At 38.7% G+C, this 26,247-nt stretch overlaps 1 protein-coding gene and 1 long non-coding RNA gene across 4 annotated transcripts in view; one reads left to right on the top strand and one right to left on the bottom strand.

Moving 5' to 3' along the window:
* Window positions 1-21,422, top strand: part of LOC132391454 (uncharacterized) — a 35,078-nt gene extending 13,656 nt beyond the window's left edge. Inside the window, exon 3 of the long non-coding RNA XR_009511213.1 lies at window positions 19,326-21,422. This is a non-coding gene — a long non-coding RNA (uncharacterized LOC132391454). The remainder of the gene's footprint in view (window positions 1-19,325) is intronic.
* The window catches only part of arhgap42a (Rho GTPase activating protein 42a), a 296,355-nt gene that overhangs the window by 44,496 nt on the left and 225,612 nt on the right, over window positions 1-26,247 (bottom strand). For all 3 annotated transcript variants that reach the window (XM_059964663.1, XM_059964665.1, XM_059964664.1), the window contains exons 7-14: window positions 21,436-21,540; window positions 14,933-15,062; window positions 12,566-12,666; window positions 11,601-11,707; window positions 10,116-10,194; window positions 7,073-7,109; window positions 5,828-5,890; window positions 2,020-2,094 (exon numbers count right to left, since the gene is read on the bottom strand). In XM_059964663.1, the coding sequence (XP_059820646.1) occupies window positions 2,020-2,094; window positions 5,828-5,890; window positions 7,073-7,109; window positions 10,116-10,194; window positions 11,601-11,707; window positions 12,566-12,666; window positions 14,933-15,062; window positions 21,436-21,540 (697 nt within the window). The remainder of the gene's footprint in view (window positions 1-2,019; window positions 2,095-5,827; window positions 5,891-7,072; window positions 7,110-10,115; window positions 10,195-11,600; window positions 11,708-12,565; window positions 12,667-14,932; window positions 15,063-21,435; window positions 21,541-26,247) is intronic.

The raw sequence follows: 26,247 nt of genomic DNA, 5'->3' as shown, positions 1-26,247 counted from the left end.
GAGGAACTGAGGGATCTTGGGGTTCAAGTCCATTGGTCCCTCAAAGTTGCTACACACATTAACAGGGTGGCTTTAAGGAGGCATATGGAGTGTTGGACTTCATTAGCTGGGGGATTGAGTTGAAGAGCATGAGGTAACGTTGCAGCTCTATAAAACTCTGGTTAGACCACACTTGAAGTTAGTTCTGGTCACCTTATTAGAGCAGGGATGTGGAAACTTTAGTGAGGGTGTAGTGGAGATTTTGCGTGGTGCTGCCTGAAGTTGAGAGCATGTCTGATGAATGCTTGACCAAACTGGGGCTTTTCTCCTTTCAACGAAGGCAGATAAGGGGTAACTTGATAGAGGTATACAATTTGATCAGAGGCATGGGTGGCCATTGACTTTTTCCCGTGGCAGAGATGGCTAATAGGAGAGGACACACTTTTAAGATGATTGGCAGAATTTATTGTTGGAGATTTATTTTCTTACACAGTGAGTGTTAAGCACATTAGATGTCCTGCCAGCGGTGGTATTAGAGTCAGATACATTCGGGACAATTAAGAGACATTTTTTTGAAAGAAAACCGGAGGGCTATGTAGATGGGAAGGGTTAGATTGATCTTGAAATAGGTTAAAAGGTTGGCACAACAGCATGGGCCAAAGAGCTTGTGCTATTCTATGCTTGAATTCAATGGATAGAGACCTAAATGCAGGATATCATATTATATATAAATCATTACAGCTTAACAACAAAGAATCCTCTCAGGCTAATTAATTTTTGTGTAATTATAAAGCTCCAGCAATGTAAAGAATTTAATAATGCACTTTTCAGAAAGGTAAAAAGAAAAAAGAGTGAGGCTCACTTTCTACAGTTCCACAACACTTCAAAACGGGTTTGAAAATGTCCCTCGCTACCTTTGCTATTTGATCCCTTAAATGCTAGTGCCAAATGTTATAACCTTTCATTAACAATAACTGCAGAATAGAACTATAAAGCTCAACTAAAATACAACAGTTAAAGCACTGATAATCCATTAACTAAATTGTGCTGCACTCTTGGTGGATCAACAAATGGCTTGCGAAGTGATGCTGCCCACAGTCCTTTTTAATTATTGTGGTCTGATCCCATGGTCCTTTTAACACACTGTGGTCTAGTTTCCAGAATTCCTTGTAAACTTACTGAAAGCCAATTCCCACCCACGTTTTAAACTCCTCCAAGTATTGTTCTTAAACTCTTTTTGCAATCATTGAGGTCCCAATTCCATCCTTTTTAAACTCTTTGTGCCTCATACTAATGTTCCTTTAAGACAAACTGTAGACCAGTTTTCCCATTCCCTTCAAACTCAACTAGCTGTATAAAAAAAAATTATGTTAAGAAAGAAAATTAAAAGCATTCTGGTGCTAATAATAGTAAAATCCAATTGTCTGCAAAATCTGCCACGGTGCCAATTTATCACTACTTTCATTTTGAATTAAGCCCTTGTTAAATAAATACTACTTGCTCTTGCTCTGGGTCACAAGTGAAAATACTACCTACATATGATCGAAACCCTAAACTCTGCATACTTTCCCAATACCCTTAAGAAAAAAATGTTCCTAGTTAGATCGAAAGCAGTTATTAATAAATGATTTCACCAGGTTTCAACTGAGGAAAGCGTGCTTAAGCACCGTCACTTTATTAAAATACCCTTCAGCTAAAAATACAATTAATTCTTATAAGCAATAAAGCCATTTTGAAAACAAAATTTAAAACTTTAGCCAAATCCAGAAACTTAATGTTTGGAAAAGAAATCAGCATTTAGGAAGGCACTGCTTGACAAAGAATTAACCAATCAAGCTTTATCCACTGCATCTAGCAATGTATTAAGGATTTCAGAAATGGCAGATCACTAACATTTTCGGGTACATTATATATGATTTGAAGCAGTATTTAAGAGACAAGGACATCATATTTTACACAATACATTTATATTCTCAATTCTATATTATTAAATAAACATATCATCTGTTCATCATTTTGAAAATCACAGTAACATCTTACCGAATACTGCGTTCATTAGCTTCTGTACTTTGGAATTTACTCCACTCATTCTGTACAATCCCATGGCATTAATACCTAAGAGTGCATATATTTTATTATGAAATATAGAAAAATGTGAATCAAACAAGCTATAAGACATTGGAGCAGAATCAGGCCATTTGGCCCATCAAGTCTGCTCCAATATCCTATCGTGGCTGATTTATAATTTCTCTTAACCCATTTTTCAGCCTTCTTCCAGTAACCTTTGATGCCTTGATGAATCAAGAACTTAGCAGCCTCTGATTTAAATATATCCACTATCTTGGCCTCCACAGCCATCTGTGGCAATGAATTCCAAACTTTCTCCATCCTCTGGCTAAAGACATTCCTTTGTATCCCTGTTCTAAATGGATAACCCTCTATTCCGAAGCTGTTCCCTCTGGCCCTAGAATCTTCTATCTGTGCTAGTATCTTTCCTGTAATACGACTGGCTCTGACCTTGTTACGCAGCCTTATGTGCAGCACCTTGTCACACAAGTGCTTTCACATCAATTATAACAACAAAATTGCATCATCTTTAATTCCAATTTAAGTCTATAAAAGTGATGTAAAATCATGTAATTTCAAGGTTTTGCAGGTAAATTTTTTTCAATTTTGCTTACAGTATTGTTAAAGTTAAGATGTTCACTAGAAGAAATACCATTTTCCAATAGCAGAATATATTTTAATTGCAACTTTTCTGTTCGAATATGAGTAAATAATGTTTAACTTAATCATTATTTTGGAGTTAATGTACTGAGAACTCCATTATGTTAATCAGTAAATGTATTTATCATTGGGAAGGGATGATGAACTTCTTTTCCAAAGTTTATAAACACCAGAGATTCTGTGACATACACAAAATGCTGGAGGAACTCTGGAAGGAACAGCAATGCTGGAGGAATATAATTTTTTTTTAACAAGTGATAGGGTGGACAGAGGTAAAGTCAAGATAGATGTGAGAGCTGGCAATACAGCTAATTCTTCTAACACTTTCTACGCTGCCAGACGAAGGTATTGGTGCTTCTTCCTGCACCCATGCTGAACTCAAAGTTTACTTGATCCATCTCTGACACCTCTATACCCTTTCTCAATCTCTAATTCTATTTTTGGAGACAGACAAACTACAGATGAACTTTATAAACAACATAGGGATTACTGTCTACACAGTTCCCTTGCCCACTTGTCTCTACCCACTGATCTCCCTCATGGCACTTATCTCTGCAAGCTACACCTGCCCCTGCATGTCCCCCCTCAACACCATTCAGGGCTGCAAACAGATGAGGCCATGTTTCTTCTGGGAGTCTGTTAGGGTCTCTGACTACATGCGGTGCTCCCAGTGTGGCCTCCTCTATTTCAGAGAGAACTAACTATTTCAGGACCATTTCATCGAGCACCTTCACTACATCTGCCACAAAATTTTGGATTTTGTGGTGGTCATGATTTCAATTTGACGTCCCATTCTCATTCTGATGTGACGGCCGTCTAATGCCACGATGAGTCCACACTCAGGTTGGAGGAGCAACTCCATCTGGGTAGCATGAATATCGATTTCTCTAATTACAGTAATTTGTCTCCAACCCCATTCCGATTCTCCTCTCACCTCTCCTCTTCTCCTCACCTCCCTCTGGTGCCGTTCCTCCTTCCATGGTCCTCTGTCCTCTCCTATCAGATTCCTTCTTCTTCAGCCCTTTACCTCTTCCACCTATCAGCTCCCAGCTTTTGAATTCATTCCCACTCTCCCCCTCACCTGGCCTCACCCTTCACCTGCCAGCACATACTCCTTTCCCTCCACCAACCTTCCTACCCTGGCTTCGGCCTCTTCCTTTCCAGTCCTGATGAAGAGTTTTGGCCAGAAAAGTTGATGGTTTATTCCGCTCCATTGATGCTGATGGACTTGCATTTTGTGTGTGTTACACAAAGTTCAACCCTTTGTTCAGAAAATACAAAGTTATCAAGCTGGCATTGTAAGTAAATGGGAAGGCAAATGGAAACCTGGCAGTTATTGAAAGGGAGGTGGAGCATTAAAGCAAAGTGGCATTGACGAAACCAGGTTTAGTCTCATACTAAAACCTAATACTGCGACCAGTTTGACAAGATTGTTGCACAGACCATATTTACCTTCTATGGAAACCCCAGAACTAGGATGCCCATTTATTCTCTACCTCAGAACTGTGGAGACCAAATCACTGTATACTGGTTGTGGGACTGAGGTGGGGTACTCATTGGGAAAAATCACTTCAGTCCTGGGTTTCTTCACTGGTGAAGCAAACTTGAAAAGCAATTGGGTTACTCTTGTCCACTGTCCTATACTCTTAGATAAGAATTCAGTAAAATGAAAAATACCCACTTTGAATACATCTGTTAGGAACACATTCTATTTCAAATTACATTGACATCTCTGATCTCAGATGCTAAACAGGAAACACAAAATAATTATTAACATTTACCTGCAATGTGAGGTCTTAATATGATTCTGTGATTGGTATTTACAGATTAAAAGATCTGTTACACCAGCTTAGCTCCGTATGAAAAAACCTATTGTCCAAGAATATCTCTGCCTGCTAAACAGACTCTCGGAATATAAGTGGAATGTTTGGTGAATCATATTGGTAACACAGTATAAATATTTAAAGTGTGCTCTTTTATTGAAATTCCAACATTAATCTATGAGCCAACTTTCTATCCTGTCCATCAAAGCTCGCATGAACTTCAACACAGGTGCTGGTTACAATTGCCAAGCTTCTAATCCTTATTGGAATCTACAGCATCCCTGAGTATAGGTTCCCTGAGAAAACATTCAAAGGAATTCTGCAGCTCTTCAAGCTATGCTGGAGAAGGCCCACATACTGAAGTGATTTTCTGACTGACTAAACACTGATGTGTCAAGTTACACTGTCAGCTTCTCCATTTCACTTGTTAACTGCACCACACCCTATAGGATACATTTATATTCTGTCTGCCAAACAGACTCCATCAGTTCCAATTCTCCAGCTGAAGACATTTAACCTGACCTCAACCCACCCCAAAACCTGCAAAAATAATTATCCTCTGCTTGTGGTTAGGAGTTGCTTGATTCAGTAGTCTTCTCTTTCATCAATGGTTAACCCCATTCTAAGTTACCATTCATATTCTTTCCTATTTCTCGTCAAAGCTACTTAGTTTAGTAGTAAATACCTGAAAAAAAAACAAAAAGCAAAGGAGATTTAAGATCCAATTTAAGACTGCCTTAGGCTCACAATTCAAACTATCTTCCAAACCTCCACTTGAATCTGTTTCACTACTATTGAAAAAATGTTAGGCCGAACCCGCATTACAGACAAGCTAACCTTGCAAACCCTACTTCACCATCTTTGCAGAAGCTAATAGTTTCGTAACTTTTTATCAAATTCTACCCCTAGGCCCTACTAATGATGGGCTTTAGGAGTTGCTCAACATCATCCATCTTGTGTTCAGAAACTGAGAGGACTGCACTTTCTTTTTTTATGCAGAAGTCTTACGTACCAACCAGTTTTCCAGCTGCCTTCCTCAGGTTACCCATCCTACCAATACCCTCATTTTTAGCTCTTGCTGCCTCTTACATCATTCCTCTCTAGCTCCTGCTTCTTTTTGTCCCTATCCCTTTTCGGCTTGATGTAAAATATCATACATGCCAACCTTAACTTAGATATTCCTTACAAATTTGATTCCATAGTGCAGTATCCCGGTTGGTTGACCTCCAGTTGTAATATAATTGCCAGTTTAGATGTAATTACATACATGTGTTAAGAAGCAACATTCTGTCCCTTACCTCTCATTTCCACAGCTTCAATGCACTTCTTTACAAAATTAAAACCTGCCTCATTTAGGTACACTGTAATACAAAATTGAGTCTGTTACTTCCACAGATAATTAAAACCACGAGTTACCAAATAATCAAATATCAGCAATATTATGTTTGCTAGGTGTCTGCCTTAAATTAGGTTTCATAATATAATTGGTATTTCAGCATTAAAAGTTTTAAACTCAAGATTATTTATAACTACAGAAATATCCATGCCTGTATGTTTGATACATGTTTGAAAAATTTGCTATGTAATTAGAAATTCTATTTAATCTTTGAGTATTGCTGAAGAGGTTGTAAAAGCAATGGAAACACAAATCACATTTACTACACCTAACATCACTTTGCTGTGAGTCCTTACAATAGAAAGCAGTTGAATGAATAAATGATTCAAATATCTTTAATATTAATTCTATAACAAAGTCTCAACATCAATACATTTCAAAAGGCAGATTAAATATTGGCTTCTCATCCTGATAGAGTCTCTATATTATATTTACTGTTGGCTTCATTGACACTAAGATTGCCTGTCAATAAAAAGAATGACACTTCAACATCCACCAGGATGCACACAAATTGGTTGTTTGGCTGCATGCAATGTCCAGGTTGGAGAGGACAGAAAGTCAAACCATCCAAGCATAAAAGATAATTACATTTGTACATTCTTTGCAACAAAACATGGATTCACTTGCAATATTTTGATTAGTTTTCCAAATGTTCGTCAGTTTATTCAGTACTAAAATTATTATCATACTGTTGGGATGTGGGAGGAAGCTGGAACACGCGACAGAAATCCACATATCCACATGGAGAATTTTCAAATTCCACATAGGCAGCGCCAGAGGCCAGCTCAAATCTAGTTAAGCTGCGGCACCAACTGCTGTGCCACAGTTAAATTAACAACTACTGTTAATTTCTGCTATCTTCTAGCATCCGAGAAAGACCAACTAAGTCAAATGTCAATTGCAAATAATTTGTATTCCACAGTTTCCAAATAAGTCACATCATTTTAATATATATTTGTTATATGCCTATTGAAACTTTACGCTATAAAGTCTGAGAAGTTGATAATGCTATGATAAAATTATTAACAATAGTTAAAACCATAAATCTATAATCAAAGTGCTTGCAACAAAATGAAAGTTGCATCTTTCTGGGAATGGTCATTTATTAAATATAATTCACTTAATGAAATAAAAAAAGATTTCTTACATTCTTCCTTCTTGTTAAGAAGAGGTAGAGTGTATATCTGCAAAAAAAGTTTCATTAATAGCTTGTCAATTTTCATAATTACAAACATTTTTCAAAATAGCTAGTTTTCATTTTCCTCATTGTGATCCAAAACAAACATACCTTTAAGCATAACACTGAGACTGTAATAGCCTACTTGCTCTATAACATTCCTTAATTTAAGGGAGCTAACTGAATTTTTCTAACAAAAATACATGGTATAATGTAATATCACATTTTTTGTTATATCTATATCTATCACTAAAAGAACCAATTACATTCAGAAGCATAAAATTGTAATAAAGTATTCAAACTACATTTTCTTCCATATGATAAATGAAATGGATTTCAAAATCAGCACCAAAACTTCTACTTTGTCTTCATTAAAATGAAGTGTTGTCCTCATGTATTTCCAGAACTGAACAAGAGGTTACATCACATAATTATCCTTTAAATTCCACTCTAACTTTTCTTGTTCCAGTTTAGCCACTCACCTATCACCAGCATTTCCTTACCATTAATACCTACACAGCTCTCTGGCTTGAGGTAAAATTATTTTAAAGTACATGGATCCATTAAGTTTGGAATAGCTTACTAATTTTGGAACCTTGGGATACATTTTAGTTGGCCAGAAGTGGTCATTTGGATTTTTATGGTCCAAAATGTTCAGAAACATCATATTAGTTAGTATTACATCCTGCAGTGAAGATTCTCTGCTGAAGTCATCGTCTAAGACAGCAACGTAGCCTCAGAAGAAGACTCTGAGAAAGAAATGTTGGGCTTTCAGAGGATGAATTCAACATCAGTGGAGGATGTGAATTTGTAAATCTATTGTTTGCCTTGTCAGCTTCCAATAAAATGCATCTAAGGGACACATTACTGACGTTTCCTCCACCCCCAACTAAAATTAAGCAGTGTTCTAAACAATGATAGAAAGACTGTCACAATGAGATTTCAAAACACGTGTCCTAAATTAGTAGTTTGATAAAATAAATGCAAAACTATATTTGTTGTTGGAAGAGACAAAAATAATATAATGAGCTTACTAATTAGAAATTAGGTTAGGAGACCTGTCAAAATATCTCAACAGGAAGCCAGGGTCTGAAGGGGGATTATCGCTTCCATGTTTTGCAGAGAGCAATATTTATTTCTCTGATGAACTAATTGCTGCACCTCAAGCTCCTATGTGTTGTCCCCACACCCTCTCCCAGATTGGTGTGAAAATTTAATTGCCATCTTTTAAATGAGCCAAGTGTGACAAAGTGTCTGTCACTTCATATCCCACTCTCTCTGGTACATGGTCACTCGTTTAAAGAAACATAAGGGAGGATTAGATAGGCCATGATCAAGTCAAGGATCCAAACTGAATGAAGAGAAAGGTGAAGTCCAGAAAGTGGTAATTATCCTATACCAGTCTCACGCTAGACAATCAACATGACCTTCAGGGCAAAGGTAATGTTTTGAAATCTCCATCGAACGTAAAAGCTCAAATCCTACTCAATAGTAGGATTATATATGTTGCTATATTTATTTTTGGCAGCCAACAGTTCTCAGCAACTTCTAGGCCTCCCAGCCACAACTGTACTGCATATTTGAGTGCCCAGTGATTAGCAACTAGGCCTATTACAGGGGCTATTGAGACCCTGCCCTTGTACTGTCTTGATGGCCTTTAATCACTTCTGCTTTCCAACTGTAACCAGCTGACTGTTGAATATCATTTTTTATTGTTAAAGTGTACTTATGCATTCACCTTGGTAATACTAAAATAGCTGCCTCTGCCTTTAAGAGAAAAGAGTGATGTCATTTTGCATGGGTGGAGTAGAACGAAGAGTTGCCATGTTCTAGAAAGGACTATATTCAAATGCTTTTCGCAGGTTTGGTGAGTAAAGATAAATAATATTTGATAATATCCATGTAAATTCATTTATAAATCCAGAATGTCAATAATTTGACATGTTTTACATCTGGATGCTTCAGATTAAATTGAGTAAATTGATCAGTGCTGGATAGCGTGTTTGCGAAGTTCCTTAATTGGCCTACTAGGTTAATCTGACTAGTAATTCAACTACAAGGCAATATATTGTAAATGTTTATCTGTCTTTCTTTATTGTTTCATGACCAAATGTGAATGTAAGAGTAGTGTGAATGTGTTAATCTCTGTTCACGTAGTGAATGAGGAGACCTCATTTCCAGGTCTGGCCTACATGTGTATGGAAATTAAGCACATGTGTGCCAAATGTGAGTATACCTCTCAGTTGAGATGAGATGTATTTATTCATATTTTGATGTGTATAAGGTACAGGGCTGGTGGGATTCTAATGTCGTTTGTCTTTTTTTAGAATTGCCACTACTGTATTGGTCTTGTGTACTTTGTTTTAGTTATTTTCATACTGCGTTCGTTACAAGGGTGTGGTCTTAAGCTAAGCTGAGTTTGTAGTGGAAGGAAACTTTTTTTGTCATTAATATAGAGATACCCTCTTTCTGCAATAAAACATCTAAAAGAGATAAAGGAATTTAAGGCCCTTAAAAGTATTTGTTGTCCTGCATATGTATTTTACCCCAGGCCACAAAACAACTAATACTAATTTCACTGACGATCAAAACCACTTATAAACTGTTGAAATAGTTATTAATAATTAAATATATTAAAGTTTTTAAAATAATTTTTATGTATTTCAAATACACTAACGCAGTAAATCTTACGTTTGAAGTACAAGAAAGAAAATACTTTGTTTTCGTTTACCTTTTCGAAGAAGGTTTAAACGAATGGAGTCAGAGTTGAGGGGCCAGTGTATACTGCTCCTCGGTTTGGTGGAGAAAGGAACCACCAGTGGAGTACCCAAGCACGAGGCAGGAGATAAAACATGTCCTGACCTCTTGCAGTGTCAGTGCTTTGTTCTACACCGGCTAAGCTGTTATGAATGTACTGAACATAGCTGCCAGCTCTCTTCCGAAGGGAAATACGATTTTGGCCAAATAACGAATGCAGCTGTAGGTCAGTTTCACTATGCAAACAAAAACATACCGGCTCCTTTCCATCCATTGCTTCCAACCAAAGCTTTCTGTTTGCTTCTGATTGAGCCTGCAGCGTAACGATGCCTTGTCTAGAAAAGAAAAAAAAATACATAAGGAAAATCAAAATTACTTAAAATATGCTGGAGGAGCTTCACGCATTGTACTGAATGTGCACTATTCACAATATATCTAATATTACTGGCTTTAGAAATGACTGAAATGGAAGCTTTCTTTTCTATACATTAAAGATATGCTACCAGCCAAAAAACATTCTAAGTTGCATCAGCACAAGGATTTTTAATTCCATGGGGAAGACATTAATATTCATGACCATTCCCTTGCTCTGCCTTTGATGTTGTTAAACAAATAAACCTGAGTCAATTTACCACTCCTACTACTATTGTGCAACTCCATAACTTCAATTCTGCAGACCATGTTAGAGCATGCTTACTAATCAGAACATGGCAAACCGCTGATAGGGTTAATCATTTCAAATCTACAATTGCCTCTTCCAAAAGTTAAGCTCTTTTATTGAACTTGGAGGGGAATAATTCCTGACGCTTCATCCACATTGAGCAACCTCCTCAGCAAAATTTTTTGTTGCATTCTCCACTTGCATCTCAGAAACCAAACACAAGGAGTGTGTAAGGTTATTTTCCTCCAAACATCAAATGTACCATTCCACTCAGTTCTTCTCCTTTTCGGTCAACCTTAAGCTCCAAATTCCTACTGTAACTTCCCCCCCCCCCACTTTACTGTTTCTGACCAGTAAACATCTCTTTCCCACTGTCAGGTAAGTGAAGCAAATTCTGTATTTGTGAGTCCCTGACACGAAATTATGCAGAGAGAGAAAAAAAACTCCTAAGGTAACATTTCTAGAGAAGATAAGCATTTTTTTTTAGTAATTTTAGCATTATGGAGACACAGAAGATTACAGATATTGAAATCTGGAGCAAAAATGAGCTGCTAAAGGAACTCGGTGGTCAGGTGGCATCTGAGGGAAATGGAAGATGGTGAGCTGCACAAATTCATTACAAGCCGCCCACTCTGTGGCAAGGTGCATTCAAAAGGAATTTAACAACTTTGAGCTCCTTGGTTACAACAAATTTGTGAAATGATCTAATGGGAGTAATTAAAATAATGAAGGCTTGGTTAATATGAGGATGTAAAATAAGAGAAATAGCAAAAAAAAACAAATCAGAAGAGATTCAGGAAAGGGGAAATGATTTGTTACAAAGAGAGAATGCAATAACAGAAATGGCAGGGATTACTTTAGAATTTAAGAATAGGTTAGCTAGAGTGAAGGCAGCGAGATAAAAGAATATCAGAACACAATGGTCTCATGGGTTTGGAATTTTTGCTCTCACAGAAGATGAATACCAACACTGGTTGAGTCGACTGGCTGGTTTCCAGGATGCAATTCATACTCTTATGGCAATTTATATCCACTGACTTCAAGGAAACAGTTTAACAGTATAGAGTATATTTAGCTCACCGTTCTACCACTTCAATATCAAAACAGAAACGTTTGTCAATTGAGTCAGTCTTCCGTCGAATGCAAAACTTCAGTTTGAAAATTTCTGAAGCTGTGACAAGTCCATTCTAATTTAAAGGAAGATCAATAAGTCAGACATTCTCATGATAAATGCAACACAATTTCAACCAAACCATTCTTGATTGTATAAAGCTACATCAGTACTTCACATCTTAACAATTTTTTTTTACAAATTTTACAAATCTTATAATCCTGCTTTTGTTGAAAATATTTAATATAAACACTTGTTACATCAAAAAGTAAAAGTAGAACTGAACAAATTAAGCAAAAACAAAACTACTTTTTTCTTGTCTTTATATAGCTTTGTTAACATATTCAAAGCATTTTATTGGATCATCATCAAAAATGACACCATGCCATAACAGGAGATATTATGATGGGTGATCAATATGTTTAGTCTTAAGGAAAAAAGTAGAAAGGTGGAGAGGTTTAGTGAAGGAATCCTAGGGTGATTTTGGCCTTTAACATACAGGTTTAGAAGATCATTTCATGGTCAAAAAGAATGCAAAGGTTCTGCACAATGTGTTTCAGGCCTTAGATGTTAGCCAGAGAGATGGATAGAGTAACTAGAAAGTAGACTCCTATTGGGAAATTTCATCCCAGTACGTAATCAGCAACATTTCTATCAAAGGAAGGAATAATAACAGCATAGCAATCAAAAAATAGTCATTAGATGCATCCTTGAATCTATGTTGGCATAGAATGCAAACACAGATACTGTGATCAATGAAAGATGATGAGCTAAGAGGAAATACTTAAGGGATTATTAAACTTTTGAATGATATTGTAGTGCAGAAACTTGATTGGAGTTACTGAAATACGGTGTTATAAAATAGACAAACATTACTTCTATAATGCAGAAAAAGTCAACTTTGAGTTGCCTATGCCAAATAAAATGAGTTTACCAATTTTCCTCCTGACTTTGGTTCACATAAGGTCATTGAGAATGCTTTAGTTGCTTTGTCATATGTACAGTAGTGTTTTATCCAGGCAAAGCCAAGGGGGCCTGAAAAGGAAAAACATGCTGTCAAATGGGTAGAATGGAGTAATACACTCGGTGGCAACTTCATTCGGTACCTCGGCTACCTAATACAGTGCCACTGAGTGCATGTCTGTGGTCTTCTGCTGCCCATCTATGAAGTTTAACGTGTTGTGCAATCAGCGATACTCTTTTGCACACCACTGTTCTAATGCATGCTCATTTGATATACGATCACCTTCCTGCCAGCTCAAACCCGTCTGGTCATTCTACTCTGACCTCTCTCATTAACAAGGCATTTTCACCCACAGAACTGGATTTTTTGTTTGCAACATTCTCTGAAACTCTAGAGACTGTTATGCATGAAACTTACAGGAGGTGAACAGTTTCTGAGATGCCCAAACAACCCAATTTAGCACCAACAGTGATTCCATGGTCAAAGTCACTTAGATCACATATCTTCCCCGTTCTGATGTTTGATCTGAACAACACCTGAACCTCTTGACCGTGTCTGCATGCTTTTATGCATTGAATTGTTACACCTGACTGGCAATTATATATTTGCATTAATAAGGTGTACATAATAATGCAGCCACTGAGCATACAGATAGCAGTATAACCACATCAAGTTAATTATTAATGAAATTCATTATCACAATTTTTATTATTTCAAAAGCAGAAATACTGAACCACAAAGATAATTTTTTAAGATGTCTCTTCTCCACAGCATTAGCCCATGGTGTTCAAGATCTTAAAGCAATGGACAGAATTTTGTTCTAATTTAGTGGTAAAACCAAGGTAGGGCCTCAAATCTACCATGACTCTTCCAGGTTCATGGTATATTTATACTATATAGTAACAAATTTCACTTCCACATTGTTTCTTCTCTTATAGAGCACTTAAAAAGTCATCTCCAGCCAAATTCTGAACATTTCTGCTCTATTGCAAGGATCTGTCTAAAAAGCTGATACTAAATAGAACTGCAACTCTTAACATTAACAAGTCACCTGGTCTCAATATACAAACAAGAGAAAATCTGCAGTTGCTGGAAATCCGAGTAACAGTAAATGTTCAGAAACGTGGACTGAATTTATTTTCCATAGATGCTGCCTGGTCTGCTGAGTTCCTTCAGCATTTTGTGCGTGTTGCTTGGTCTCAATATGATGTGTTCTAGTGATGTGATATTCCACACACCTCAACTACATAGATACTGTTCAATTCAACATTTCCACATTCTCATTACCCGGTGGTGAAAGATGTCATTTCTCAATTCCTCATCTTTGTGACTACATAACAGTGATAACCTTCCTTTCTGTCTTCACTGCAAGATAAAATACTTTCTGAGCTTAGCAGCCGTGAGTCAAGTGTGGAGGTTTGGGGTCAGGTATGTAAGTAATTAAAGTAACCGAGAAGTATGTGATGGAATGGGGTTTGCCTTATGGACAGTTTGGACCTGCACTGAGGCCACAGAGGAAAACTGGAACAGGGCAAAAGGTCTTCTCACCCGTTCAAGAGTAAGAGGTGCTTGGAGGAAGCTGTAGGAGAAGAAGACATCTGAAATGGATGGAGGTGGTGTGGGAGCTTGTGCCTGTAAATATCAAAGGATTAAAACCAGCACTTAGAAATTTCAGTCCAGCACTGTATTGTGGCACATAGTTCTCCCAGGAGAGTCCTACAGTGACTTTCCCTGGGACAACCTGCTCTTAGTATGTCAGGGTAACATAGTGGTTAGAATAACAGTTTACAGAGCCAGTGTCCCAGGTTCAATACTGCCGCTGTCTATAAGGAGTTTTCTCAAAACCACATTGATTTCTTCCAGCTGTTGTGGTTTCTTTGCACGTTCCAAAATGTAAAGCTATGTCAGATACACATGAATAAGCCATGCTGTAAGTGCCTAGTCACACACGCAAAACACTGGAGGAACTCAGCAAGCCAGGCAGCATCTACGGGAAGGCATAAACAATCAACATTTCAGACCAGGATCCTTCATCTTCAGCATTTTGTGTGTGTTGCTCAGGACTTCCAGCAGAATTTCTTGTGTTTCATCAAGTCCCTAGTCAGACTCCTGGAGGGAAATGGGAAGAAAATTACCAACTGCTAGAATGTTTCTAAGGAACACAAAGTACAACTGCAGCATTGCGTAAAAGAAGTGTTATGCAATTGAATTTTTTGAGTAAAAGAAAGAAATCTGAAAGGACTTTGTAAGACACATTTTTTACAGAAGGCATTTGGTTATGTTAAAGGGCGACAGGTTGATAATTGACATGATGTTTACTGTGTTTCATATACTTACGCTTCTCCTGTACATACAGATAACCCTCCATTGTCCACTGTCCGGGTGGTTTGTAATCCTGGGGGGCTGACTTCATCCTCTGCATCAGTCTTTCCACTTCCTGCCTGGTACTTTCAAAATTATTTCTCGTCTTGAATTGAAATTAAATAAGACAAGTTTGATCATTGTGATATTTGTGTAGGAATCAAAGGCACAACTCTGAAAATAACAGTGAAGTTAATATGCCCATTGTTGAATTCAAGCACAACTTCTAAAAAGCACGAATACATGGAAACACACAAGCCTATTATCCAAAATACATTGGATAAAGCATCCAGCCATCTGCCTCCTCCTTCAAGCTTACTGTATTTCTCAAAGTTTCAGCAAAGTTGTCAGAGATAAAACATGGATTAACCAACCACCAAGGGCTCTCGTCACATTTCCCTGAAGCTGCTACTAGGTTCTAAAGCCATAACACACCTTTCTGACTAGAAGAGATCTTTGTAAGAGTGGGAACCATTGAACAGTGCAAGTCTCATTGCATCTGAGTTTCACTTGGGCCAATAAAAAGCAGTTAGATTTAAGCGTAGTGGCATTGTTGGAGAGGGACAGGACTAGAGTGGGGAGCTAAGGCTTTGGCAAGATCAGATGGATACTAGGTTGAGGTTTCTGTCAAGTTTCTTTCATCCTTTCTTCATTATTGGATAGGTGGAGCACAAGAATGGATCTCAAGGCAGTTGCGTGCTCTGCTTGAGCGATGTGTGATATCTAAAAGACTACTACTGTTCCTGATGGATATGTCTGGGTGCAGTTCCTTACAGACCATGTTAGGGAACGGGAGCTGGATGATCTTCTGCTCATTCGGGAGAATGAGGTGCTGATAGATAGGAGCTACAGGGAGGTAGGCACTCTTAGCAGGAGCTAGGTAGCTAGGTGAATATCAGGAGAGGAAAGGGGAGTAGACAGATAATGTAAAGCACCCCGTGGCTGTTTCCCTCAGTAACAGGTAGACCACTCTGAATACTGTTCTAGGGAATAACCTACCAGGGCAAAGCCATGGTGACCAGGTCCTTGGCACTGCATTTGGCTCTTTGGTTCAGAAGGGAAGGGGGGGAGAAGAGGAGTGTAGTGGTAATAGTGGATTCAATAGCTCATAGAACAGACAGGAGACGTTTTTGGAAGTCCATTGTGGTTGGTACTTTAATTAACCTGGATTCTCTAACTTTTTCCATCAAGATCCCACTGCTCTTTTTATTAAATTCCATTAAATCGCTCATCCTTTTGATGACTGACCTCTGTCAGCAACACAACTTCTTTTCCATCCTGTGTTTAATTACTAAATCATTTTTGGAATTGATTTGCCACATCTGGAACGAAAAGTAATATCCTTTGGCTCCTTAAAATATTTCCTGCTTGCCTTCCGAGTCTAACGATCAGTTCTCATCCCTTCACTTCTTTCTATTCTGAGCTTCACAACTGCCACCGTACAAACGCTATTCCCACATTGTCCTTCATTGCTGAAGTTGTTCGGGGGAAGCCTGGGATTTTGTTTCATGTGGAGTCCTCGCATTCACTTCGACAACTCGACATTGACTTCACTACCCTAAGGGAAGGGATGGCTGCTGGATGCTTCAAAAAGCACATGGAGAGGAAAGAGGTAACAGAGGTGGAGGAGTCAATGATAGTATCACAATTACAGTAAGGAAGGATGTTATGGAGGGACTGTCTACTGAGTCAGCGTGGGAGGAAGTCAGAAACAGGGAGTAATCACTTAAATGTAAACATCCACAACAACAGAGACACTGAAGAGCAAACTGGCAGATTTTGGAAAGGTGCAAAGTTACAGGGTTGTTGCCACTGGCTATTTCAACTGCCCTAATATTGACGGACACCTCCTTAGTGCAAGAGGTTTAGATGGGGCAGGATTTGTTAGGTGTGTCCAGTGAGGATTCTTGATAAAATATGTGGACAGGCCTTCCAGAGGACAGGCCCGACTGGATCTAGTACCAGTTAATGGACCTGTTTGGGTGACAGATCTTGTATGGGTGAGCATTTCATAGCCAGTGATCACAACTCCCTGATCTTTAGCATAGCCTTGGACAGGGATAGAACCAAATGGCTTTGGTAAAGTATGTAATTGGGGGAGGATCAATCATGATGTTATTAGCCAGAAATTCATGAGAGTAAATTGGGAACAGATGTACAGGGAAATATACAACAGAAATTTGGAGGTTGCTTAAGGAGCACTAACATGGGGTTCTGGATGGGTTTAGTCCTTTAAGGCAGGAAAAGGATAGTAAGATAACGATGGCTGGTAAGAGAAGTAAAGCATCTGGTCAAGAGTAATAAGAACATATGTTTAAGGTTTGGGAAGTAAGAATTAGACAGGAAGGTGCTTAAAAATGGACTTAGGAGAGGTAAAAGTGACATGCGAATACCTTGATGAGTAAGGTAAAGGAATTGGGGTTCTACACGTGTGAAGAACAGCAGGCTGACTAGAGGGAGGGTAAGGCCATTCAGGGAAAAAGAGGAAATGCAGCTGGACACTGAAGAGGTAGGGAAGGTCCTTAATGACTACTTTGCTTCAGTATTCTCCAGTGAGAAGTACTTTAACAAATGATAGGACAGTGCAGAACAGGCTGGGTCATGTCAAGGTTAAGAAAGAGGATGTGCTGGAACTTTAGAAAAACATTAGGGTATGTAAGTCCCTGGGGCCAGATGGGACTATACCCCAGGTTACAACAGGAAGCAAAGGAAGAGATTGCTGCACCTTTGGTGATGATCTTGCTTCCAACACTGCCCACAGGAGTACTGCCAGAAGATTGGAGAGTAGCAAAAGTTACCCCTTTGTTCAAGAAATATAATAGGGATAATCCTGAGAATTATTGATCAGTGGTGGGCAAACCATTGGACAGCATTCTTAGAGACAGGACTTACAAGGATTTGGAGAAGCAAAATCTGATGAGAGCTAGTTAGCATGCCTTTGTGAGGAGCAGGCTGGGCCTCACAAGCCTGACTGGACTCCTTGAGGAAGTGCCAAAACAAACTGATGAAGGTAGAATGGTGGATGGGGTGTGTATTGGTTTAAGTTCAAAGACTCTCAAAACAGGTTCCTGTAGAGGACTCATTCAGGTGTTCAAAACAGGTTCCCAAAGGCTCACTCAGAAAGTCAGAAGGCACGCACTAGGGAAACTTGGCTGCATAGATTCAGAACTGGCTTGTTCACAGAAGGCAGAGGGCGGTTGTAAGAAGGAGCCTCTTCTGCTTCGAGTTTGGTGACCAGTGCTGTCCAGCAGGGAACTGTTCTGGGCTCCCTGCTCTTCGTGAGTTTTATAAGTGACTTGGATAAGGAAGTGGAAAAGAGGGTTAATAAGTTTACAGATGACATGAAGATTGGTGTTGTTATGGATAGTGCAGAGTGCTGTCGTAGATTACAACAGGACATTGAGAGGATGAAGAATTGGGCTGAGAAGTGGCAGATGGATTTCAATATGGAAAAGTGTGACATACATTTTGGACGTTTAAACTTGATGGCAGAGTAGAAGGTTAATGGCAGTATTCTTAACAATGTGGAGGAACAGAGAGAACTAGTCGTCCACATCCTCAAAGTTGCTGTGCAAGTTGATAGGGTGGTTAAGAGTGTATGGAATGCTGGTCTTCATTAGTCAGGGAATTAATTCAAGAACTGTGAGGTAATGCTGCAGCTCTACATAATTCTGGCTGCACTACACTTGGAATATCATGTTAAGTCTGGTCAGCTCATTATAAGAAAAATATTTACCAAAGTGCTGCCTGGATCAGAGATCATATTTTATGAGGAAAAGTTGAGCGAACTAGGGTTTTCCTCATTGGATGAAAGGGGATGAGAGGTGACTTGACTGAGATATTCATTGTACATGATAACTGGCTTTACTGCACAGGGACACAAGTTACTTTGATGCTTTGGCAAGGGTCAGTGTTATTCCGCTGTGTTTGATGTACATTATGTCATCCATGATACAATGTTCTGTTGTCCCTTAAGGTTGCTCATACACAAAAAGCCAACCAAAATAAAATCTTGACTAGATTCCAGATCAATTTGCACAGTTTGTTGTCTTTTGCACATTGGGTGTTTGTCCACCCTTTTGAGTGCAGTTTCTCATTGATTTTATCATGTTTCTTGGATTTACCAAGTACGCCCACTGGAAAATGAATCTCAGGGTCATGGTGACATATATATATATATACACTTTGATAATAAATTTACTTCGAACTTGGGGGACGTCATGTGATGATGTAGGATTGAGATGTGGAAATCTGGCTCTCCCGTAAAAAATCGGTAAATTAATGTTTAAGTGAAGAAAAGTTAGTAAATACTTTCTAAAAGTTACTTATAAACTACTCAGGATTGTTCCAAAATATGTCTCATAAGCAGAAGCAGAAGAAAACTACTACCTTGAAGATGGCACAAGTTGGAAAAGAATCAGGGCCCGGCGCCACGAAAGAGCCCCGGGCTCAAGTGCATTTTACCTCCGGCGATACAGAACAGGAAACTGTGGCAACATCAACCGTTTCCAAAGAAAAAGAGCAAAAAGAATTGCGCATGCGTGAAGGAAGGGGCATGCGCAAACACGAGCAACCCAAACTACAAATCCCAGCTATGATCGGAACTGGAAGTGAAAGTGAATCTGAGGCAGATTCAGATTCTCCGGATAAATCAGACGAAGATGAAGGTAAAAGTTTTTTCTGGAGATATATGAAAAACTTTGATGCAAATAATGCATGAAATAAAAACATTAACAATAATTTAAAAATATATTAAAAATATGAAGATTATGTTTGACAAAATGATGAAAAAACAGGACAAAATGGATAAGAAAATTAAAGACTTGGAAGAAACAACGGGAGACATCATTGAAAGAATGAATAAAATGGAAAACAATATTTCTGCCTGGACATCAGAAAGAAAACAGTTGTTGGGAAAAGTGGATGTGCTTGAAAATTTTAGTAGACAAAATAATATTAAGATTGTTGGACTTAAAGAAGGTATAGAGGGAGAGGATCCAATAAATTTTTTTCAAAAATGGATTCCGAAAAATTTGGAAATGGAAGAAGGAACTCAGTTAATTGAAATTGAAAGGGCTCACAAAGCCTTAAGACCAAGACCTCAAGTTGATCAAAACCCACAATCAATCTTGATAAGATGCTTAAGATATCAAGATAAAGAAAAGATCCTGAAGGCAGCTGCCCAACGTGCCAGAAAGAGAAACGGGCCATTGATGATAGAAGGGAAAACAGTTCTTTTCTATCCTGATATAAGTTATGACATTTTGAAGAGAAAGAAAGAATTTAACCCAGTGAAAAAGGTTTTATGGGAAAAGGGTTATAAATTTATAATATGTCACCCGGCAACCCTGATCATTTTTTTGGATGACAGAAAAAGAAGATTTTTTACTGATTATCGGGATGCGGAAGAGTTTGCACAAAAACTTCCAAATATTCGCTAACCACAGCCAAAGATTTAAAAGTGAAACAGATTAAAGATGAAGACAGGGACACTGAATGGAATTGATAGACATTAAAGGACAAAAGAATATTTAAACATATTCTTAATTATATGATACAGGGGGAGAAAAGTAAAAATTTGAGAAATATTGATTGAGAATAGTGACTTTTTTTTTCTTCTCGTATATATACTTTTTTATGTTACGGGGGAGCTGGGGGAACTTCAGATCGATCGCTATGGGATTCACGTGTGTAATCATGGCGTTTGCCATGACCCGCACAATGGAGGGGGGTAATGTGTTTTTTTTATCCACAACATTAGTAGGGGGGTATTTTGTTACTTTTTTCTTTATAATCTATTTTTCTTCTGTCTTTCTTTCTTTGCCTGGATGATCGGGGGGGGGGGGGGCGGAGAGACACATAGCAACATGGAGAATTTTAAAAAGATTCCCCAAGGTACTGCGAAAGTTGAAAAATTAGGTATTATTATAGATTGGAGTAATCCTATTAAAAATAATGACTAATTTACTGAATTTTTTAAGTTTTAATGTTAATGGGCTTAATGGACTGGTGAAAAGAAAAATAATTTTAACATACATTAAGAAAATGAAAATAGATATAGCTTTTTTACAAGAAACACACAACAGAGATAGCACATCAGAAATTAAAAAGAGATTGGGTCGGAAAGGTTTTTGCAGCTTCATTTAATTCAAAGGTGAGGGGAGTTGCAATTTTGGTTAATAAAACTTTACCAATTAAAATACAAAATGTATTAATTGATTCGGTGGGGAGATATGTAATTATTCATTGTCAAATTTTTTCGGAACTATGGACTCTTATGAATATTTAAGCACCAAATGAAAATGATGTAAAATTTATACAAGAGACCTTTTTGAATTTGGCTGATGCACATGACAAAATATTAGTAGGTGGAGATTTTAACTTTTGTCTAGACCCAGTTTTAGATAGATCAAGCTTAATGGCACTATTTCCCTATTTATTTCATTTTAGCAAGGTTTTTGTAAAAGAAGAGATCTTACATTTTGCAAGTTGTACTGCAGCTGCTGTTTGTATGGCGCAAATTCCTGTGCAAGCTCATAACCTTCATGGTAGAATGTGAATAATCCTTGAAGGAATGCCAACAGCTGGAAAAGAGTAAGCAGATTTTTATATTACAAACAATTAAAAACAACTTGTTCAGTAATTGTCATTCTGGCGATATGCCCCACCTTGAAAACTATTAGCAAACTAAATCCCAGAATTCAATTGTGGGGTCACTGAATTAATATTACACCAAACAGTTCTTTTTAATATCTACAGAGAAAAACAATTCCAGAAAACTTATATTTCAAAGCAATTTACAATATTCCAGACTGAGTCAGGGGATGCAATAAACATTGATTTGACGATTATTTCCACAGTTATGCAGGATAATTAAGCAGATGGTGGAATTGTCACTGAATCATCTATTTTGAAAGGCCAAATGTCAGTTTCAGACCCCTCTTCATACTTGCCCAAGGGCATAACCCTATCACCGAGCGCCAGGTTATTGCCTCCCAAGCAGTCACTGACATGATTTTCTTGGGAGATCTTCTTTCCAAGTCCTCATAGTGCCTTAGGCCACATGCCCTTCTTATACCATCTCTCCTTGAACCAAAAGCAGGATTGTCCTCAGACATAATGTTTTAGGCTTCTGCTGCTCAACATAATGTATTTCTTCCAACCTTAAATGTAGTTTTTCTCCCTTTGTCTATTCACTACTCACTTACAAATACCACACCTCTGACACCTTCCACCACTTGGCAAGTTCCAGTTTCCTGTTCTCAACTGGCTCACAACTGCCATGGCTGCCCAATCTCTGTGTGTCCAAGCCACACCAGGGTGGCCTGAATGTCCTTCACATCTTCCTTAGATAGAGATTCAACCAGTTCCCTTCCACTCCACTCTCCTTCGCTATTTAAAAACTCCTCTTTAAACACTATTCATATTCTCCAAGACAATAGTGTGTCTATGGAGAAAGGGCCTAAGAATTACAATGGATAGTCTTTACTTCAGTCTTAATCAGCATTCCCTCACTCAAACACTTTTTTTCTTATATTGATGAACACACAGTGCACCACAGGCAGGGGTGTTTACAGACATTTTTAATCTCTTCTTCTCCCAGTGTAGAGTGCCCTCCTGCTTCAAAACATCCACCACTGTTCCTGTACCTAAAAATACCAAGGGAACATGTCTGAATGACTAGCTTCCTGTCGCACTCATCCCAATAAGCAAAGGCATTGAGAGGCTGGTCAAGGACTACATCTGCAGCATGCTACCACCCACACTGGACCCCCTACAATTCACCTACTGACACAACCAATCGACAGATGATGCAACAGCCACAGTTATACATACAGTCCTTATATATCTGGAGACGAAGGATGCTTATGTGAGAATGCTGTTCTTGGACTACTGTTCAGCATTCAACACCATAATTCCCTACAGGCTCGACAAGATGCTCAGAGACCTCGGCCTTCACCCTGCCTTGTGTAGCCAGATCCTGTCAGATCACCAGCAGGTGGCAAGAGTGGGCTCCCTCACCTCTGCCCCCTACTTTATTCTCTGTATACCCATCACTGTCTTGTCACCCACAGCTCTAATCTGCTAATTAAATTTGCTGACAATACTACATTGATTGGCCTTATCTCAAATAACAAGGTGGCCTACAGAGAAGAACTCATCACCCTGACAGTGGTGTCAAGATAACAACCTCTCCCTCAAAGTCACAAAAACAAAGGAGCTGGTTGTGGATTACAGGAGGAATGGAGACAGACTAACCCCTATTGACATCAATGGATCTGGGGTTGAGGGGGTAAACAGCTTCAAGTTCCTCAGCATCCACATCACCGAGGACCTCACATGGTCTGTACACACCAGCTGTGTGGTGAAAAAAAAAGCACAGCAGCACGTCTTTCACCTCAGATGATTGAAGTAGTTTGGTATGGGTCCCCAAATCCTAAGGACTTTCTACAGGGGTATGATTGAGAGCATCCTGACTGGCTGAATCACTGTCTGGTATGGGAACTGTACTTCCCTCAATCGCAGGACTCTGCAGAGAGTGGCGCAGACAGCCCAACACATCTGTAGATATGAACTTCCCACTATTCTGGACATTTACAGAGACAGGTGTGTAAAAAGGGCCTGAAGGATCATTGGAGACCCAGGTCACCCCAACCACAAACTGTTCCAGCTGCCACCATCTGGGAAACGGTACCGCAGCATAAAAGCCAGGACCAACAGGCTCCGGGGACAGCTTCTTCCACCAGGCCATCAGACTAATTAATTCATGCTGATACAACTGTACTTCTATGTTTATATAGACCGTCCTGTTGTACATACTATTTATCAGAAATTACTATAAATTGCACATTTAGACCCAGATGTAACATAAAAATTTTGACTCCTTATGTATATGAAGGATATAGTCAATTCAATATTGGCTCTGATTGTTGCACTTGTACAGAATCAACAATCTTAACACTTATGCTGTAAATTTCTATTCCTGCTCTCATTTCTCATCGTTCATTACTGATTCTTCCTGGTCAATCTCCATACTCATCTTCATGATAGGTTAGCTAATGTCTCCACTATAAGCCCACTGACTCCCACAGGTATCTCGGCTACACCTCCTTGCATCTCATTCCCTGCTTCTATCAACTCTGCTTTGAAGATGAGATTTTTTTTACATCAATGCCTTTAAAGCATCTTCCATCATCATGGCTTTCACTCTACCATTCTTAACCAGGGGGCTCAATGGTGTCTCCTACGTTTACTGCACATGTTCTGACTCTGTTGTCTCCCAGCCAAAACAAAGATAGATATTCCTGTCTTCGACTACAACCACACCAACCGCATGCCAGCCTTCAACTGATCATCACTCTAGTTTCCATTTCCAAACAGGATACCGTTACCAGGCATACCCTTCCCACTTGTAACACCACGACTTATCGTATGTGACTGGTCATCTCACTCTTCAGAGAAAATCAAATTACACTCGGTGCTTATAGGCCATCAGAAGGCTCCAGGTATCAGAAGGAGGCAGCAAATAGAAACTACACACATCTGGAAATAAGGTTTTGTTTATAAAACAAAATGTACAAAATATTTACATGAGGAAGAACAATTCAAAATTCAAACTTTCTGTTTAGGTTCCAAATCTTAGCTATCAACAAAAGCCAAATTCCTGTTTACTTAGAATCAGTGAGATTCATTAGAATAACCTTTGTTACTCCAATTTCTCTAACTAATTAGATCTAGTGTTATTCCCTATTTAAAAATTTACAGACCAAACTTTCCTTTCTACCTACCCCTAGTTATTTAGAGAACAAAATATAATTCCTATTCTCAAGTATTATAATTAACTTCAGTTTCAGTTCCAGGCAGTATATCTACAAGTTTAAATTCAAATACAAAAATTATATATACACAGTTTAACTCCTTTCACGACAATTCTCCAAATCACAACTCTTAAACAAAGTAAATCTCAACCAGTAACTTATCAAAGTCTGTGCAAAAATAATCAGTTCTTTCAGAAAATCAAATTCGGACTCTTCGAACCGTATTAAATCCTCTGTGTCATTCCACATTTCGTTCCCGCGCTGATTCTTCATCTGGGTGACTCGTCATCTTGGTTCATTGGAGGAAATAGTTGATCATCCACAGTAAGTCAATTCACAAACTTGTACAAAATTGACCAGATGTCTAGGTATGATTTTGCAGAACTGATTCCCGACCACACGGTAGGGATTTTGGACACCAGTCTCTGCCGATATTGTCTCATTAAAGTTGCTGCATGTTATAGCCATAGCTTCAATAAATCTTTCATCGCTACTGTCTCTCCTCCAGGGGTTTCACTCTGAAAGTTTCAAGTTAGTAGGGTAAAGATACTAATTCCACTCTTAACAGTTCATGTCTTCAGCTTCTAATCAATGCTGCGTTTCTCTCCTAGTCCGTTCAGTTTTCCAATGGGAAAGTCCAGCACGCTTTGCCCTCACATTATGTTCTTTTCAAAATTTAAAACAAAATTGGTAAACCTCCTTTTCATCCCTCTGCAGGTAGAACTTCCTACCTGTTCAGCTTTCCAATGGGACTACTCCCTCTCCGACACCACCTCCAGCAGAAACTCCTCTTTTCTCAGCACTTTACCATGTAACTGGAGCAGGTCAATCATCTGTTCTTTTACCGTATTCCTTCCCACCATCCAGGGACACAACTATTCCTTTGAAGTGAAGCAGTAATTTATTTGCCCCATCAGATTTACTGTTTTGCAATTGGTGCTAATGATGCAGTCTCCTCTACAATTGAGAAGCCAAAAGCAGATCTCTTGCAGGCTCCATTCAGACTGTCTCTTTAATTCTACATCCCGCTGCCACTGTGACCCGTCGTCTTTGGCTTCCTACGTGACTCCAATAACACCCAAGCCACTTATTGGCTGGGTGCATGAAGCCCCTGCTACTTAATATTCCATTTAATATTTTTGGGTGATCACTCGGTTTTCTTTCCACGGATGTGCATGCAACCTGTTTCAAATTGCTACTTTCTTCACCCCCCTTCCCAACTCTGACTGTTGATATTGAAGTAGTTGTTATGTGACAACCACCAGGATGCCGTCTGGATTAGAAGGCATGCGTCCTTAAGACAAACTAGATTGCTTTCTCTGGAGCAGTGGAGGCTGAAGAAAAACCTGATAGAGGTTTATAAAATGCTATTAGGCATAGGTGGAGTAGGCAACCAATATCCTTCCTTGGCAGGGCCAAAATATCTAATATTAAAGGGCAAATATGTATGGTGTGAGGAGGAAAATTCAAGGG

Source organism: Hypanus sabinus, chromosome 3 (assembly GCF_030144855.1).
Source record: "Hypanus sabinus isolate sHypSab1 chromosome 3, sHypSab1.hap1, whole genome shotgun sequence".
Taxonomy (NCBI): domain Eukaryota; kingdom Metazoa; phylum Chordata; class Chondrichthyes; order Myliobatiformes; family Dasyatidae; genus Hypanus; species Hypanus sabinus.
This window is presented reverse-complemented; position numbering and strand designations above follow the sequence as displayed.